This window comes from Prosopis cineraria, unplaced genomic scaffold (assembly GCF_029017545.1).
Source record: "Prosopis cineraria cultivar Desert tree isolate PC_DT_omini unplaced genomic scaffold, ASM2901754v1 PC10, whole genome shotgun sequence".
Lineage (NCBI taxonomy): Eukaryota > Viridiplantae > Streptophyta > Magnoliopsida > Fabales > Fabaceae > Prosopis > Prosopis cineraria.
This window is the reverse complement of record NW_026555341.1, coordinates 7,467,867-7,483,252: the sequence shown is the minus strand read 5'-3', so window position 1 is coordinate 7,483,252 and position 15,386 is coordinate 7,467,867. Positions and strand designations below refer to the sequence as shown.

Here is a 15,386-nt window from a genome sequence, read left to right as displayed (position 1 = left end):
TCATAACTTATTTTTAGAAAGAGTAAGACCTACAAGGTTGAGGAGTTTTAGGAGATTTCTCGAATGATATAGAGAATTTTAAAATATTTTAGAAGAATCTAATATATTCTGAAATATTTTGAAAGTATATGTAACAATTTATAAATATATGAAAAAATCTAAAATGATCTAAAAGTTAGGGAGGAATGTGGATGTTTGAGATATTTTAAGATGTTCCACACATATGTTAAAAAAAAAATTTCAGAAATGTCTTTATAAATATTTAGAATAATGTCTTAGATATTATCATAAAATATTTTAGGGAAGCATTGTAAATTTTTAGATTGAATTGATATCTATAGTCCATTAAGGAGGCAAAAAAATTTTAGAATAAGGGAGAAGTTTATAAATATTCCAACACCTCTCATTTGTAATAATTAAATAAACTAATAAAGCTCTCAAATTACTCTTTCATGCATTCTAAGCATTTTATCCTTTTTGCCTATATTCCAAAGGTTTTGACTGATTTAGTTAAGATTAAAAGGTTGATTAAGCTAAAATAGGCATGATTAAAGAAGAGGGAAGTTTTAAGACTGACATTCAGCCGTGTTTGAAAGCAGCAATTTCTTTTTATATTTTTGTTATTCCGAGCGGCACCACCTTTTGTTCCAGGGCCATAAGAAACGTGATATGCTAGTATAAGGATAAAAGAGGAGGTACAGTATCGGGGCACATCGCTTGATTCCTAAATCTTTAATTATTTTGTGTTAAAAAATAAAAGTTAAATTTTATAATATTAAATTAATAACAATTAAGTTTTTGATAAATTTTTTAAAAAATAAGTTAAAAATATAAATTCAGATAATTAAAAATTTAATTATAAATAAATATTTAAGTACCAACTATAATTTTTAGATAGTAAAAAAATTTTGTTTGTAATAATTTGAATTGATATTTATAATTTTTTTAAATTTAAAGTTAAATGGATTAGCTGTTAAGTAATGGTGGGGAATAATAAAGTGAAAAAGGCCCATGTGGCAAACTTTATGGCGGCATAAAGGATCCGGCTATGTAGGCCTCTTTTAGGTCCGTCGGCTTATGGTAATACAAAAGTGTCTCTCTTTTATATCCTCCTCTCTGGTGGCCAAGTGTAGTCCCTGATTCTTGACTTTTTCGCTGTCTTGGACATTCTATTTCTTCAATCTTTGATCAAAACACTGCACACAAATGAACAATAACAAGAAGCAACAGTTTCACAAATTTAGCACTTTAATTCAAGTGGTGCTTGTAATGATATCCACGAATCACTGCTGCGCTTGAAAGTTTCCATTCTCAACACTCAACACCTTGTCAGAATAATCACAAGTCAAAACAGCATCTTTCCTCCTCCTCCTTATTCGCAAGACCAATAAATAAGGAATAAACACCTTGGAGTCACTGCTCTAGCCAAATTTTGTTTTAGCCAGCTTAAAGAAATAAACAGTTTCGAGCCGCCATGTCCAATAACGTAATCTTAAAACGAAAAGTTCCAAATTTTAGCCCTAAGAAAAAGTCTGCACCAATTATTTCATTGAGTAATATTAAGGTAATTGATTCCTGTGAGCAGAGCTTTTCCCCTTTATTTTTTGTTTTTGTTTTTGTTTTTCTTCGCATAAAGAAGCATGTATGTATCTGTTTCGCCAGATATAGCAAAGGTCAGAAGAAGTCCCTGAGTTAAAATTATCATGATAATTATTTGAATGAAAGACGAATCAGAAAGAAATGTGTATCAACTAATCTACACTTTGTTGTAGTCTTGTAGGTAGATAGTCCTGTAACGAGCAGTACGATTCTGCTCTGCCACTTCCAACTCATCTGGACAGAAAATCTTGCACTGACATTGCTTAAAAGCACCAAACAAGCAGTAAAACTCAAGGGACCTTGGATTAATCAGAATTTAGTTTCAGATCAAGATACAAAGACCAAAGTAGATAAAAGAATCTTAACTGCAACAGCATTTATGTCAGCAAAAATACTACTATCAATCCCCCTTGAAGCAACTGCTGGACAATGCTCCAAGCTTTTCACTTATTCTTCTGCAAGGCGTCAACTATTTGATCTTCGGTATTTCAGTACTGCAATGAAGGAGCTAGACTTCAATATTTTCTTTCATAGCTTTCCTAATTGTATAATATACTTGATCCTGACATGCTTCCTTCCATGGAACACAAGATTTTCAACCATTGCAGCAGCAGATTTATTATCACATAAAATTTTTTTAGCAGCTTTAAACTTCAGATGATTCATATTTTTCTCAGCCATAAAGCTTGATTGGGACTTTGACAGTAGGCACATGTCATGCAAGTATCTTGATAGAACGCTAGTTGCTTATACAGTAGGTGGGCAGCTTTGTGACTCGTTAAAGAAAACTTTAGCAATTCTGCTACATAACTTTTTTGAGGAAAAAAATGCCTTTTGAAACTTGAGACACTTCAATTCCCAAAAAATAACACGTCATCACCAAATCATTTTCTATCATGTGTTCACACTTCGCATTCATTCCTATGAACCAGCTGGAGCTTCTCAGTTGTTTTCCGTGCTTGGTTTACGGAAATGGAGTTCTGCTCAGCTTACCAAAGTGATCAGAACAACCAAAAACAGAAGTTACAGCCACATCATGCAAAACATTCACCATTTTGCACTTGTCGGTTGTCAACCACCTTCAAAGCATCGTGATTTACATAGCCCAACCGCTTGTGCCACAATCAAGATTCGGACTCAATGGAAATAGAAGATTCAACTTCATCAGTTTTCAAAACAAAATAAAAATTTTGTTGTGCATTTTAATTGAAATAACCTTTATACCAGGAGGATCAATTTTTGAAGTTATTTGGACAAATAATCGTTCTTGTAAGCATACGAGATCAATGTAACTATAATTCTCAAAATATTTCAAGAATCAAACTCAAGAAAAAGCAATGACTTTGTTATTAAAAAAAAAACTAATTAAAAGTTTTGAAAAGGATTTAATAATTACACAAATAAGTAAAAATAATGAAAAGCGATGAATCAAATATATGAGACAAGCACCAAGGACTAGAATTCACATACCAAAATGGTTCATTCTAATTTAGTATATTAGGGTTTATCTAATTTAATTAATTATCTCCCCTTTATTTATAGTGATGACTGATACTAAAGTATTTTAATTACCTTTCAGTATATTAGAGTATATCAATCTAAGGTTGAACTAGCTCTTTCTAATTCTATTAAAACCCTAGATAAATTATGAAGTTTCAATCTAAGCCATCACAAATCATAAATCTATTTTTAGTTCAATTATTCATGTTTATCTCTCTAAATCTAAGCTAACTCTTCATCTCTTAGTGATTCAAATAACCCACAAAAAGATTATATACTAGCTACATATATAAGAAGGCAAGAAAGAACAAGAGGATAAATATAAAAAACAAAAATTCTCTTAAATGAAAATTCATGTTCAACAGGAAAATGAAAGAGAAAAATCCATTTTAGCCATTCTACACATCTTGATTGGGAGTTTAAGAACAACTCAGAGTTTAAACTAAAACTCCCCAATAAAACATAAACAGAATATGAAGAAGAAGAAAAGAGAAAAAGTCTTTAGTTTGAAAGCACTCCTCGATACTTCATAATATATCTTCTAGCCTTTAAATATGAGATTGAATGATTTGAGAGTTTTTAAAAGGTTTATTTATAACTAATTCGCCCCCTGGGTGATTTGAGATCACGCATAATCTTATATGATTTGTTAAATATCTGATTTAAAATCTTATTTAAATATTAATTTCCGCTTCTGGGCCTTATGTTCAAGCGTGGTCGGGCTCCGCTCATCCATGCCCGGGCGTGGTTGAAAATCAAATCTCCACGTTCGGGTGTTCCCGCACGAGAGCGAGATCATCGGACCTTCAGGATGTTTGCACGTGATAACTCTTTCTTCAATTCTTCTTTGCGCTCGGTTGTGATGCCAAGAGGTGATTTCTTCATGCTTAGTTACATCCATGCACGGTGAGGCTCTCTGGTGGAGTTTTTTTGCTAGCAGAGGACGCCTTTTTGGCTTGTCTCTGAGGCTTTGATTGGCAACCTCGTATTCTTTGCATTTTATATGTCATTTTCTCTCCTTTTTCTTGAAAATACACCAAAAATATTAAGTGGGACCTTTTATCCATATTTATCATTTTTCCCTGCATTATTTGATGAATAAAAGGGTGAATATACATACATACATATATATATCTAGGTAAAATATCCTCTTATCAATAATTTTCATCTAACAACTAAATAACACTTAAAATTTTTTGCTAAATCTCAAGTAAGAACATGACATCAAAGATAAGTTCTGTACTTAGTGGTGGAGTCACGTACATGAGGAGAAATGCACCCCTTCACATGAAGAAAATTGCACATGTAGTGTGAAAAATTTATAACCTTACACTTTATATTTTTAACTTTTTGAACTCTTCAAACTTAATAAAAAACATTTGAGAGTCTAAATTTAAACTTCATATCAACCTTCTCAACATATTTTTGATAAAAAAATCTCAATATATTTTTTCCAAATAAAAATATGTATAATTTTACTTATGTTATTATATTTTTTCCTTAATGTAATTAATTTTAAAAAAAAATTAAAATATTATTTTTAAATTATTTATTTTTAAATTGTATTGTCTTGTATTTAGGGTTTTGACTTGGTCGCTGTCTGTACTTAATAGAGTTTTCACAGATACAATACATTGATATGACATTACCCTTGGCTTTGACAATATATCCACTTGTCTCCCCTCACCAAACTTTACTTTGGAAGAAAATGGTTTGCCCAAAGTTTTAGAAATTTGTAAAGTTGCTGTCATATGATGAGTACAGGCACTACCATTGTAAATCACTCAAATCTCTCAAAGTGTTCATAGCCATTAATAAGTTTAATTCAATCTTTTGATCCTATAACATCATTCCCCCTTCATAAATACAATATTTCTCAAGTTGGGACTTGGGAAAACCAAGGTTTGATGAATAAAAGTATAAAACCCAATTTATTAAAAGTAACCAAACAGGCATCTAATAAAAATTGGCTTCGGTTTTCCCAAGCTGTACTTATCCAAACATAGCTGCATTAATTGGGAGTTTTAATGTGTTCTCTGATGATACATCCTGTTATGTTGCAGATTTACAGTAGATCTATTTATAAATGGGCCAACGGAATTTGAGTTAACAGGAGATAGCAAGATACCGAACAAAAAAATTAGTTGGCCAAATTATAGAAGTATCACTATTTCTTTAACAGCTCAGGTTTGTGTTTATAAAATTATAATAAAACTTTTGAATTGATCATAGCTGAGAAAGTATAATCTGCAGTTTTATTAAGTGAAGAACTATGAGTCTCATTTACAAATATATCATATCCTCTAACCTGGGTAAGAAATCCAAGCAGAATCTGACTTGAATCACCGGTCCCCCCTCAATACTTTCTAGAAGGACTCCCGGAACCTACCGATGGAAAAATGAGGAAATTAATTAAAATAATCTAAGAACAAAAAAGGCATCCCTATTCCACTTTCTTTGACCCCCTACCTTACTTATCTTTCCAAAACTGTCTATATCCAATTTTCTATATGTCAATCGTCTTGCAAATATATAATATGCGTGACCGTCGTCCATACCAACCAGGCCACCGTCTCAAACGTAGCTGTACCGCACTCTTGCGACGTGCAGCTTACCCTAGCTATATATATATATATATATATCCTCTGAGCTGGCGACAGCCACTTGTATGATGAAAAAGCCAAGCCGGCCCTTATGTACACAGCTTCATTTATATATATACACACGCACAAAAGGCTTTTACTTTATTGGACATTGTCATATATAGTCTGGCCGCGTCAATTCGCCAAAATGGCAGGTTTCATTCCAGTCGCGATGAAGTGTCAACGACTCAGCTTTAGGTACCCCGTTCCTTAAAAGTGTTCCTTGTGGAACTCAAACTTTGTTGAACCTTTTTCGTTGTACTCGTAGCAGAGTTGGCTCAGTTCTTTGGCCAACACTGGTGCACCACAGTAAAATACCCCTGTTACGAATCAAGATGGCCTCTATGTCAGTGCAAACATGAAAACAATGCTACCAACGTATTGTTCATGGAATTTGACTGACCTATTCGTCCATTGCAGTGCTTCGAACATATTTTGGAGAAAACTTTCTTCCAGTTAGGCCTAGCAAAATGAGTTCTCACCTGACAGTAGAGATTTAAAATAAAAAACAGAGAGACAAAAAGATTTTTAATTTGCACGGTCATTGCAGTGGGGAAAAAACTATGGATGACATGCTGCAGTATTGTAAAAGGCATCAGGGCTACGATGTGATTTGAGAACGACTAAAAATAACGAAGTAAAAGAAAGGCTTACCCTAGTCCCAGAAACGATATCAACTCCATTTTTGGCATGGTTTAGTGCTTGTACCATGGTGATGAGGGCCGATCTTGCATCCCCTTCCTCGTATACGCTAGTCAAGTAATTGTGCATTTCAATGACACCCTGAAGTCCATCCATAATTGGATAATGAACATCAGCAAAAGCAGCTAAACTTTATTCGCCCCTCATCAAAGGAAAGAAATTGAGAATCCTTTAAGAGGAAATGTCTATAGCATATAACATACCCTTTGATCAAGTTCAGCTACTTCATTCATGACCCCTTTGAACCAATCGAAAGAACCTTGCTCTCTTGTAACCCAGTAAAAATACGCATTTGTAGTCTTTAGTGTTTTCTTCCGCTTTGGAGAAATTTTATTAAGAGATAGTGAATCCGAGCCCCCAAGGCTTTGGTCTGATCCTCTACTTAGATCAGAGACTGAATCCTGAACATCAGTAACCACGATTGTTATCTTCATCGTACAAAATTTCACAAATGAACTTAGCAACCAAAATTACCAGACTATGAAAAGGAATCAACAAATAAATTGGAATCTGTATGTTTAAACTTTGTAGCATAAGCTACTCACCGCCATTTCCTCCATTTTGATTGTGTTATTGAGAAGATCTTTCAGAATGCTGATGAAAGGTGTTGCTCCAATTCCGAGACCAACTAGTAACAGGACATCGTATTTTCTATAATCTTGTGCTGGCGCACCATAAGGTCCATCTATCTTGAGCTTCGGTAAACTATTTCGATAGCATAAAAAATGTGTATATATATTAATAATTTGTCATAAGAACAAAGAATTAGAAGTCAAACAATGGCAGGGTCACATTCACCTTTTCTTAGTGGTTTCATCAGCCCTGAGAAGCCCACTCTTGCCGGCTACCGGAGGCTCACATGCTTCTGAAAATACCCTTTTAAGATCCTGTGTCCAGTCACCCAGTTGCCGAATGTGAACGCTCAAGTAGTCATCACCAGGGGCCGAGGTAATAGAAAATGGATGCCTGTCATATATTGTTGCATGTTACTACAAAGTACTGGCACTAATTGGGCAACACGATTCAACTTCACCTCACTTCCCCATGCTTTCATATTTTCTTCTTCTAATCCATTAGGATAGAAAGAAACTAATCACAAACTAATCACAGGTTTTCTGTTTAGTGAATATAATTCAATAAACAGGGGAAACTTAAGTCTGCCGACTTAAATTTCTTCCTGTACATTATATTCCCTTATTTCTTTTTTATCCCCCCATCATCCAGCTAAAAATTCAAGATCACGTTATCTATATTAAGCTTAACGTAAAATGTGACAACACAAATAGAAAAACGAGAATCACTGAGGCAACAGCAAGATGCAAAACAACACCAGAAAACTGATGTGATAACTTACCACTCAAACGGAGAGACAGCAGGACATTGCACAAACATGTATTGTCCGCTTTTGTAACGAAATTGTGAGGGCTTAGACATTTGCAATGTGAGAACATTTCCGGGATAAATGGCAACCTGAACATTTCCACAATGCGCAAAGAGCAAATCCGGTTAACAAGAATGTCAAATATAGCACGAAGGGATGGGGCTTTTTGAGAGGCCAGGTTGTGGTCAAACGCACTTGACTAAGTGTGTGAATGGATGGTAAACGGTGCTATGTTTGTCACTTGGTAGGAAGAACTGTATATGTCTTACGCCAATTTCAGATTTTTCTGCTCACCTTTATGAGACGGACAGTATAAAAACCAGACCGAAATAATCTCAGTATTCTTTCTCCTGCATAAAGTAAAACTGGAACCGCAAGATACATCCACGTCTGTCAAAAGAAATCAACGTCAAGCACCTAGTAAATAATCATTGGCTGCGCTACTTTGAATTAGCACCAATAATAAATGTAACTTGATCAAAATTTATATACCGTTCGCTTGTACCATAGCCGTTTGTTCACGAGGTAAAGAAAATGACCGTGGATGATGAGCAAGATATAGACAATGACAAACAGATGGTGTGAATACCAGAATGCATTGAAGCCAGTTAGCCTACTAAATGGCTTGGGCAACTTAATGAGATTTCTCCTGAACCATTTGGTGGCAAGCGTGAATGCTATAGCCATAACAATCAGCATCAAAATTCCAGTTACACCCTCGACCCCTCTAACCAGTTGTCCATAACTGGGTTTATGCGTTCCAAACACTCCATTCAAATACGTATCATATTTTTTTTCAGGCGCCTTTATAAGTCTCGGAAAATCACAAGCAAGATGATCGCCGACATGGAGTATAACACCAATCACAATGGCGGCAGCAATCGCCTGTGACATCCAAGAGTGAGGGAAAACAGAAATCATCACTAAAAATTAGAAAGGAAAGATAAAGAGCGAGTTAAGTTATGATTTGAATTCTCTCTAGCAAGTCGAGTTTTACTTTTTCTCTTTTATTTTAGCTGTCAAATTCATTTTTATATCTAAATTAAAAGGCATCTACATCAAAGTGCATTGTTTTTTTCTTAATACGACACAATATGTTTTATTACTATAATTCTTTTTTTTAATGATCAGGTAAATTTGATGGTTGAAATAATAAAATTAAATAACACATGATTTCGATGATGGGAAAAAAATATGGTTTAAGTTGAATAAGCTACAAATGAGGGGGGGGGGGGAATATAAGATACAAAAAAAGTTTATAGATAAAAATTAAATTTAAATCGGAGAAGGAGGAAAAGGATCAAGATATCGAATATAGAGGGAGATTAGAGAAAACATAGCAGTGGAAAGGGAAGGGGGTAAAGAAAAAGAGAGGCAGAAATGGTCTAGGATGCTTCATTTATTCTTATTTTTTTTATTTAACTTATTTTTAAATAAATTTTAAATAATGAAGATTTATGCGCTTGTTGAAGAGAGGAAGTTCACGCCTAAGACAGAGAGGACACAGAACTATTTCTGTTCTTACCTTTTTTATTTTTTTAGTTGTGGCAAAAACTATACAAGAGAAAAGGAAAGTTTTAATTAGCAGCGTGACGCTCCTCATTCATGTCAGCTTCAAGGCGATATGTTCATCCTATATGGAGAGTCTCAAACAAAGTGGTGTTGTCTTCCATTTGATGAGGATGTCATACGAACTAATCAGGTATAAGAAATCTCAACGGTTCAACCCATTTTCTAAACTACATTGTTATTAAAAAACACATTAAAATCTTGGTCTATCGTACTGCCCACCTAAATTACTAAATACACAATAATAATTATTAATTTTATCGAAATTTATTAGTGTATTCGGACCTAATAATTTTTATGAATTCAATTGATACTCATGTAATTGGAAACTTGGTTTTTATGAATTTTAATAAAATTATATTTGTAATAATTTATAGTAATCCCTTCGTACCTAAGTATATTCAGTTGTCAAAATCATGAAGACCAATGAAATTAATCTTGTTTAAATGTTTTTTCTTTTTTCCAAAATCTATCCCTAGTTAAATGTTTTATGATGATAAGATTCTTTATTAGGGGTTAAAGGAAAATCATTAAATAGGTGTATATCCGGAAATATTTTACAAAATATACTAAAATTATGAACAAGGTATTATAAAAAGTGACAAAGGTTTAAAAAATTAGATATTGTATCTATCGAGGAAGGGAGTATATTATAGCTAGAGTTCATGAAAAATCTAAAATTAGAAATATTGTCTGGCAGTATTATTGCTCTAATTGACTGGCATCCCAATTTTAAGGTCTCCAATTGGAATAAAGGTGGAAATTGAGACTCGAGGTTTTCTAGTGTCGGCGCGTACCTTGTGAAAATTGATGTTGTCGTCAAAAGGAACAATGTAAGCCAGCTTGGTGGACCTGAGCCAAGTTATGGTATTTCTACACACGGGAAAGAGTATAATTGCCATGTTGAGCTTCAGAGTCTCAGCTGCGCCTTTGGCCGTGGTGAGACAGTAACCCATGATCTGAAAGGCATCTTTCTGCTTGTACTGAAAAAATTTCCACGCAAATAGCCCAATCATTATTGAAATCCACAATGTTAAGACCCAGAGTCTCTTCCAGTTCTCTTGCAAATAGTAGAGTAACATGCGGCTCATCCTCCGTAACGGGCTTTTTTTCCTTAATCCTTGAAGATTCTGGCTCAAAGCTTGGCTTGTGTAGCTTAGCGCTTGGCTGTAGTTGAGGTATGTGTCCTTTTGTAACAGAAGCGTCTCCAATTGCCATAGCTGTGGAGAAATAAAACAGTGCCTCAAAATAATTGGAGGACAAAGGTTGAATCACACAAACAGATATAAACACTTTGTCAAGAGCAGCACATGGGCCTTCTTGTTGAGCGGTGGCAAGGGGTCCTTGTAAGTTATAACTCAGGATGGGGGGTAAAAAAAAAGGGCCTACCAAGGGACTCTAATAAAACAGAGTGCAGAATGACATGCAAAACATTCTTTCCTTTTTTCTAGACCGAATGAGATGAAAACTAATTGGACAAAGACAAATATTTTCCATAACAAAATTATATTAGCAATTAATGTAAAAGAAGGATCAGCCAGCATCAAAGTACACTTAAACTTAGTCCGCACAGTAAACAATGCATTCGGTGAAGTGTGGGTGTACACATATCCAGAGCTGCTGGTATTTTCCTAAAAGATTACACTTTAGTTTTATATTTACTGTAAATTCTGTTTTTCAAAAATATACAAGATTAAAAATTTTATGTATGTAAATAGTGAAAACACTGTGTATTTTTCAATTTTAAATGCAATTTTTTACAGTTAAAAATTGTGTTTAAAAAATTATTTTCATTCTTAAAAAATTTTAAATTTAAATTCTTGACCTAAAATATCTTCCCTTATTGTGACGCTATTATACGCCTTGAGAAAAAAGGGTACGCCTTTTTCTGCTACTCGTAGTATATTCCTGTATTTACTTTTGTCGTTTTACGCCTGCAACAGATCGTTTTTTTTTTTTTTTGACTATCTTCTAATCTTCTAATTTATAAATCATTGTCAAAATATTGGGACATCATTTTGTTTTATTCATTTAACATCATTTTGAACAAAAAATGAAATGAAATGAAAATTACACTACATTCACAATTTTCTAAATTTGTGTGCAACCTTTTTTAAAAAATATATATGTATTTCTATTTCAGTTGCGGTGAAAACGTAAACTACAAAGGCCAATACAGTTCAGCCAGGACGAAGGAGAGGGACACGCAATATCGGTCAACAGTTACTTAATGCAACAGAATAAAATTATAGTGATGTAGTCAATCTAACTAAGGAAGGTCAAAAAAGAAAATCTAACTACGGAATTTATTCAAGTATGATGTTTAAACGAAATCATTTAACATGCTAAGAGGATTCATTAGGACACTAACAAATATACACTATGATATGTATAAATATATATATATGGATAAATTCCCGAATATATAATTCCCACCTCAATGTAGCCTAGTCTTTCTGGGTCTAACTCCTCCATGATCAGAGCTGCATATTCTTCTGCCTGCTCCTTCAATCTTGATAACTTATTTGCTGAAGCGCTTAACATAATGATCTGCAGGAAGTCAAAGCAGACTTAACAAAAATATATATAGTGCTGTCGACGCTAAATTTCTATAATCAGATATTACGTGGTTCGGAAATAACTTTATGTAGAATGAAAATGACGATCACGCCCCCACCAACCGCACTAAAAACGTAATTATAAGTTCCAAGAATTTGATAGAGTCAGGGAAAACAGAGGTGCCATCTGGATGAAAGATGCTTGAAAAGTAAGACCTACTTCACTGACCCTTGAATATAAGCCAACTAATAATTATAGGTAAGATGCTTTAGAACATGCGGAACGTCATGACTCATGAGTAAGAACACCCATTTTTTCTCCATGCCTCTCATCCTTATTGAAATAAAGCTTAAAGCACTAGTTATTTAGAATTTGAGATTTAATTAAGCCCACCCGATCCTGCCCAGTGTTGAATATTATTTAAACTCCTATTGACAGCCTGGATGCTACATTTACGCTTAAAAGCTTTGGAAGGGCAACCTGGGAGCAAACTCTAAGGCCAACACCAAACTCTACTTTGAAATTTAAAATTGCAGTAAAAATGAATTTAGGTGATTTATGTATATGGAGTATAATTTTTATATACAACATAATTTGCTAAAAAACTACATTATTCGTAATAGTTTGACTAATCTTTAAGTATATGCAGTAATCAGAATTTAATTGCCAAAAGTTATTTCCAAGAAAATGATTAGACCAATTAACAATCCAATTCAACCGATTACGCATAATAAGATATGATCCGTCTTCTGAAATAAATAAAATATTTGCTTACCTCTTTCACTTCGTGTTCGATGATTCTACCATCTTCGTTCTTATCTACCCTGGGAAGATGATTAACATTAAAATTTAATAAAACATGCAAGGATATTATTTGAATTACAAGCAAAGAAAGTATCAAAGTTTTGATGAATATATAATTATTAAAGCAAATATACAGTGACCGCTTGTCCTGCCGGGGCAATTAAGTACGTGCTTCGGCGTGAAGTGCGAACTTTATTCAAGAGAACAGTATTTTTTTAACTAATCAAATAAATAAACTTATCAAAGATGATTAATCAATGATTACATGTCAAAGAAGATCTGCAGTCGCGAATCAAAACTTTGATCGGTAATTTGCGACCAGAATTCGTGAAGATCATCTTTGCTGATTTTGTCAATCTTCATTCTTCTTCTACGACTTAGAGCGTCGAACAGTTCCAGAGCGAATTCTTTAGAATCTTTCATCCCTTCAAGAAGACAACGTAAACTATCATATATTGAAAAGAAAAAACAGGAAATTAAGCGCCAGATCTAAACAATTTGCTACTAATTTTTCCCCTTGTTCTCTCCCCAAAATTCGTAAAATCCAATGCATTGGAACCAAGGGAAAACCGGCCGGAAAACTTTTTCAATTAGAGCACAAGTTGAGATGAACAATGCAAAAAACTTGATTGAAGACAATATGCACCTATGCATTGAGCAAAATCGGCTCGATGGAGAAAACCATCCTTTGCAAGCCTATCAAAATTGCTCTGCACCTCGTTCCACGCATGGACACCATCAGATTTACTGCTGATAAATTTCAGGCCACGGAGTGCCTTGTGAGCACCTAAGCGTGTTCGATCAAGCTGAGCGCGTTGCTTCCTGAGTGCTCGAGCTGCCAAAGCCGTTTCGAAACCACTTCCACCGTCTCCAATTCCATTCTGAGCAGAGGAAGAGGACTGAGTGCGCGATGCATGGCTGTGGCTCCAGGAAAACCGCCGGAGCTCCGCTTTTAGCTCCTGCGAGAATTGCCTGGCCTTGGCTACCGCCTCCGCTTTCAGCTCCTGCGAGAACTGGCGCAACCTGCTGGACGAGGTCCTTCTGATGGTCGGCGATCTCGAGGCCGACGCCGGAGTTTCATTTCCACTAGTGACCATTCCATCTTCGAAATTAATGACAGCAGCAGTGGCCGGCTCAACGCTGCGAAGAACGATAGTGTCATCATCTTGAAGATCGAGAGTGACCTCGACAAACTCCTCTGCAGCCGAATTGGAGTCAGTGCCGGGGGAAGTTCCGGCGCTGACGGTCGCCAAACCGGGGACGGTGTCGGAGGCCCACCGGCGTTCGTGCTTAGGATTACTACTCATTGAAAAAAAAAAACAAGACAAAACAAAACAGAAAATGAATGTATTACTCGCTCTTCCTAATCTGATTCTTCCCTTTCAAGACTTAATCATTGGAATGAAAATGAAGAGGGAGAGGAAGAAGACGGCGTTATTAGAATGAAAATGGAGAAGAGACGGAGGCGTAAAGAGGTGGAAAGGAGGGGAGGAGAGAGAATGGAGCTAGGAGAGGTTGAGGAATGGATATTGGGAATGAGAGAGAACAAATGCAGCGAGGTGATTAAATTAATCAGGGGAGCTTAAATATAAAGACGTGGTAGTACATCCTGAATAGAGAGGGGGTGGGGAAGGGGAAGGCGAGTGTGTGAGGAGTGACCACAAAAAGCAGTTTTGGTGCGTTGTTGATCGACGCGGTTAAGTCTGGCTTTTCAGAGGAAGTGGCAGAGCCCAGGGGCTACGAATGCAGAGCTGAGAGACTATGTGGCCGAGCGCGGGGTCCGAAAAGGAAATGGAATATCTACTTTACTCTAATGCTGGGTCCCACCGTCACGCCTCGCCGAGTCAACCAGCACCTTCTTCGTGCATCCTTCTACTGCGAAAGTTTGTCTAAATCACAGGGATTGTATAAATTAAACAAGAGGTGTTGAGTTTGAGTTTTTGAGAATGTAGTGGCGTTAAATATTTTATGAGAGAATTTTGTTGTCTCTTGTGATCTTGCTCAACTTGATTCAGATTAATTTCAGTCCTGTCTTAGAACGTCAGGTGGTCTGATTTAAAAATAAGCACCTGATTTTAATTTCTATAGAACCCGCAGCCAAAACATTCTATGACAGATGATTTTTATTAAAATCATAAATAATCGTGAAAAATCAAAACTTGATGATAATTTAGTGGGTAAGATTTAAATTCCGTGATGATTTTCAACACTTGCTTTAAATTCTATCTAGTTTGCCCATGGTTTTATGGTCTAATGACATGAAATTTTTTTATAATAAAATAAGAGGTTGTAGTTCAATCCTGCATGCAATTTTTTTAAAAAAAATGAATTTTATTTAGTTTTCGTTTTTTTCACATTCCTCCGCGCCCAATGTGAAGATTTATATCCATGAGTGAAGGAAGGAAGAAAATAATAAATGATATCCAAAATTAAGGACGAAGCCACGTAATGGAATGGATGAACAAAGTTGCAAGCTAAACAGCGGCGTGATCTTTCTTGAGGCAGATGAATAGTCCTCCTGGAAGAAAACACGCAATATATGTCAATTTCTTCAACGAAACCTGTCCTTTTTATATGCAATCCCAATCTTCTTATTATTTTCCTACAAATCGATATCCTAATTACAAGTA

General features: G+C 35.2%; 1 protein-coding gene across 1 annotated transcript; it reads right to left on the bottom strand.

Moving 5' to 3' along the window:
* Positions 1-5,328: 5,328 nt before the first annotated feature.
* Positions 5,329-14,558, bottom strand: LOC129322171 (respiratory burst oxidase homolog protein A). The gene is made up of 14 exons (XM_054968282.1): positions 13,403-14,558; positions 13,022-13,181; positions 12,728-12,776; positions 11,830-11,943; positions 10,191-10,613; positions 8,317-8,709; positions 8,119-8,214; positions 7,798-7,913; positions 7,242-7,409; positions 6,989-7,148; positions 6,647-6,844; positions 6,396-6,524; positions 6,145-6,223; positions 5,329-6,061 (listed from the first exon to the last, which is right to left on the bottom strand). Exons 1-14 carry the CDS (start codon positions 14,061-14,063, stop codon positions 5,952-5,954), a joined length of 2,856 nt encoding a protein of 951 aa, XP_054824257.1. The 5' UTR covers positions 14,064-14,558; the 3' UTR covers positions 5,329-5,951.
* Positions 14,559-15,386: the final 828 nt, after the last annotated feature.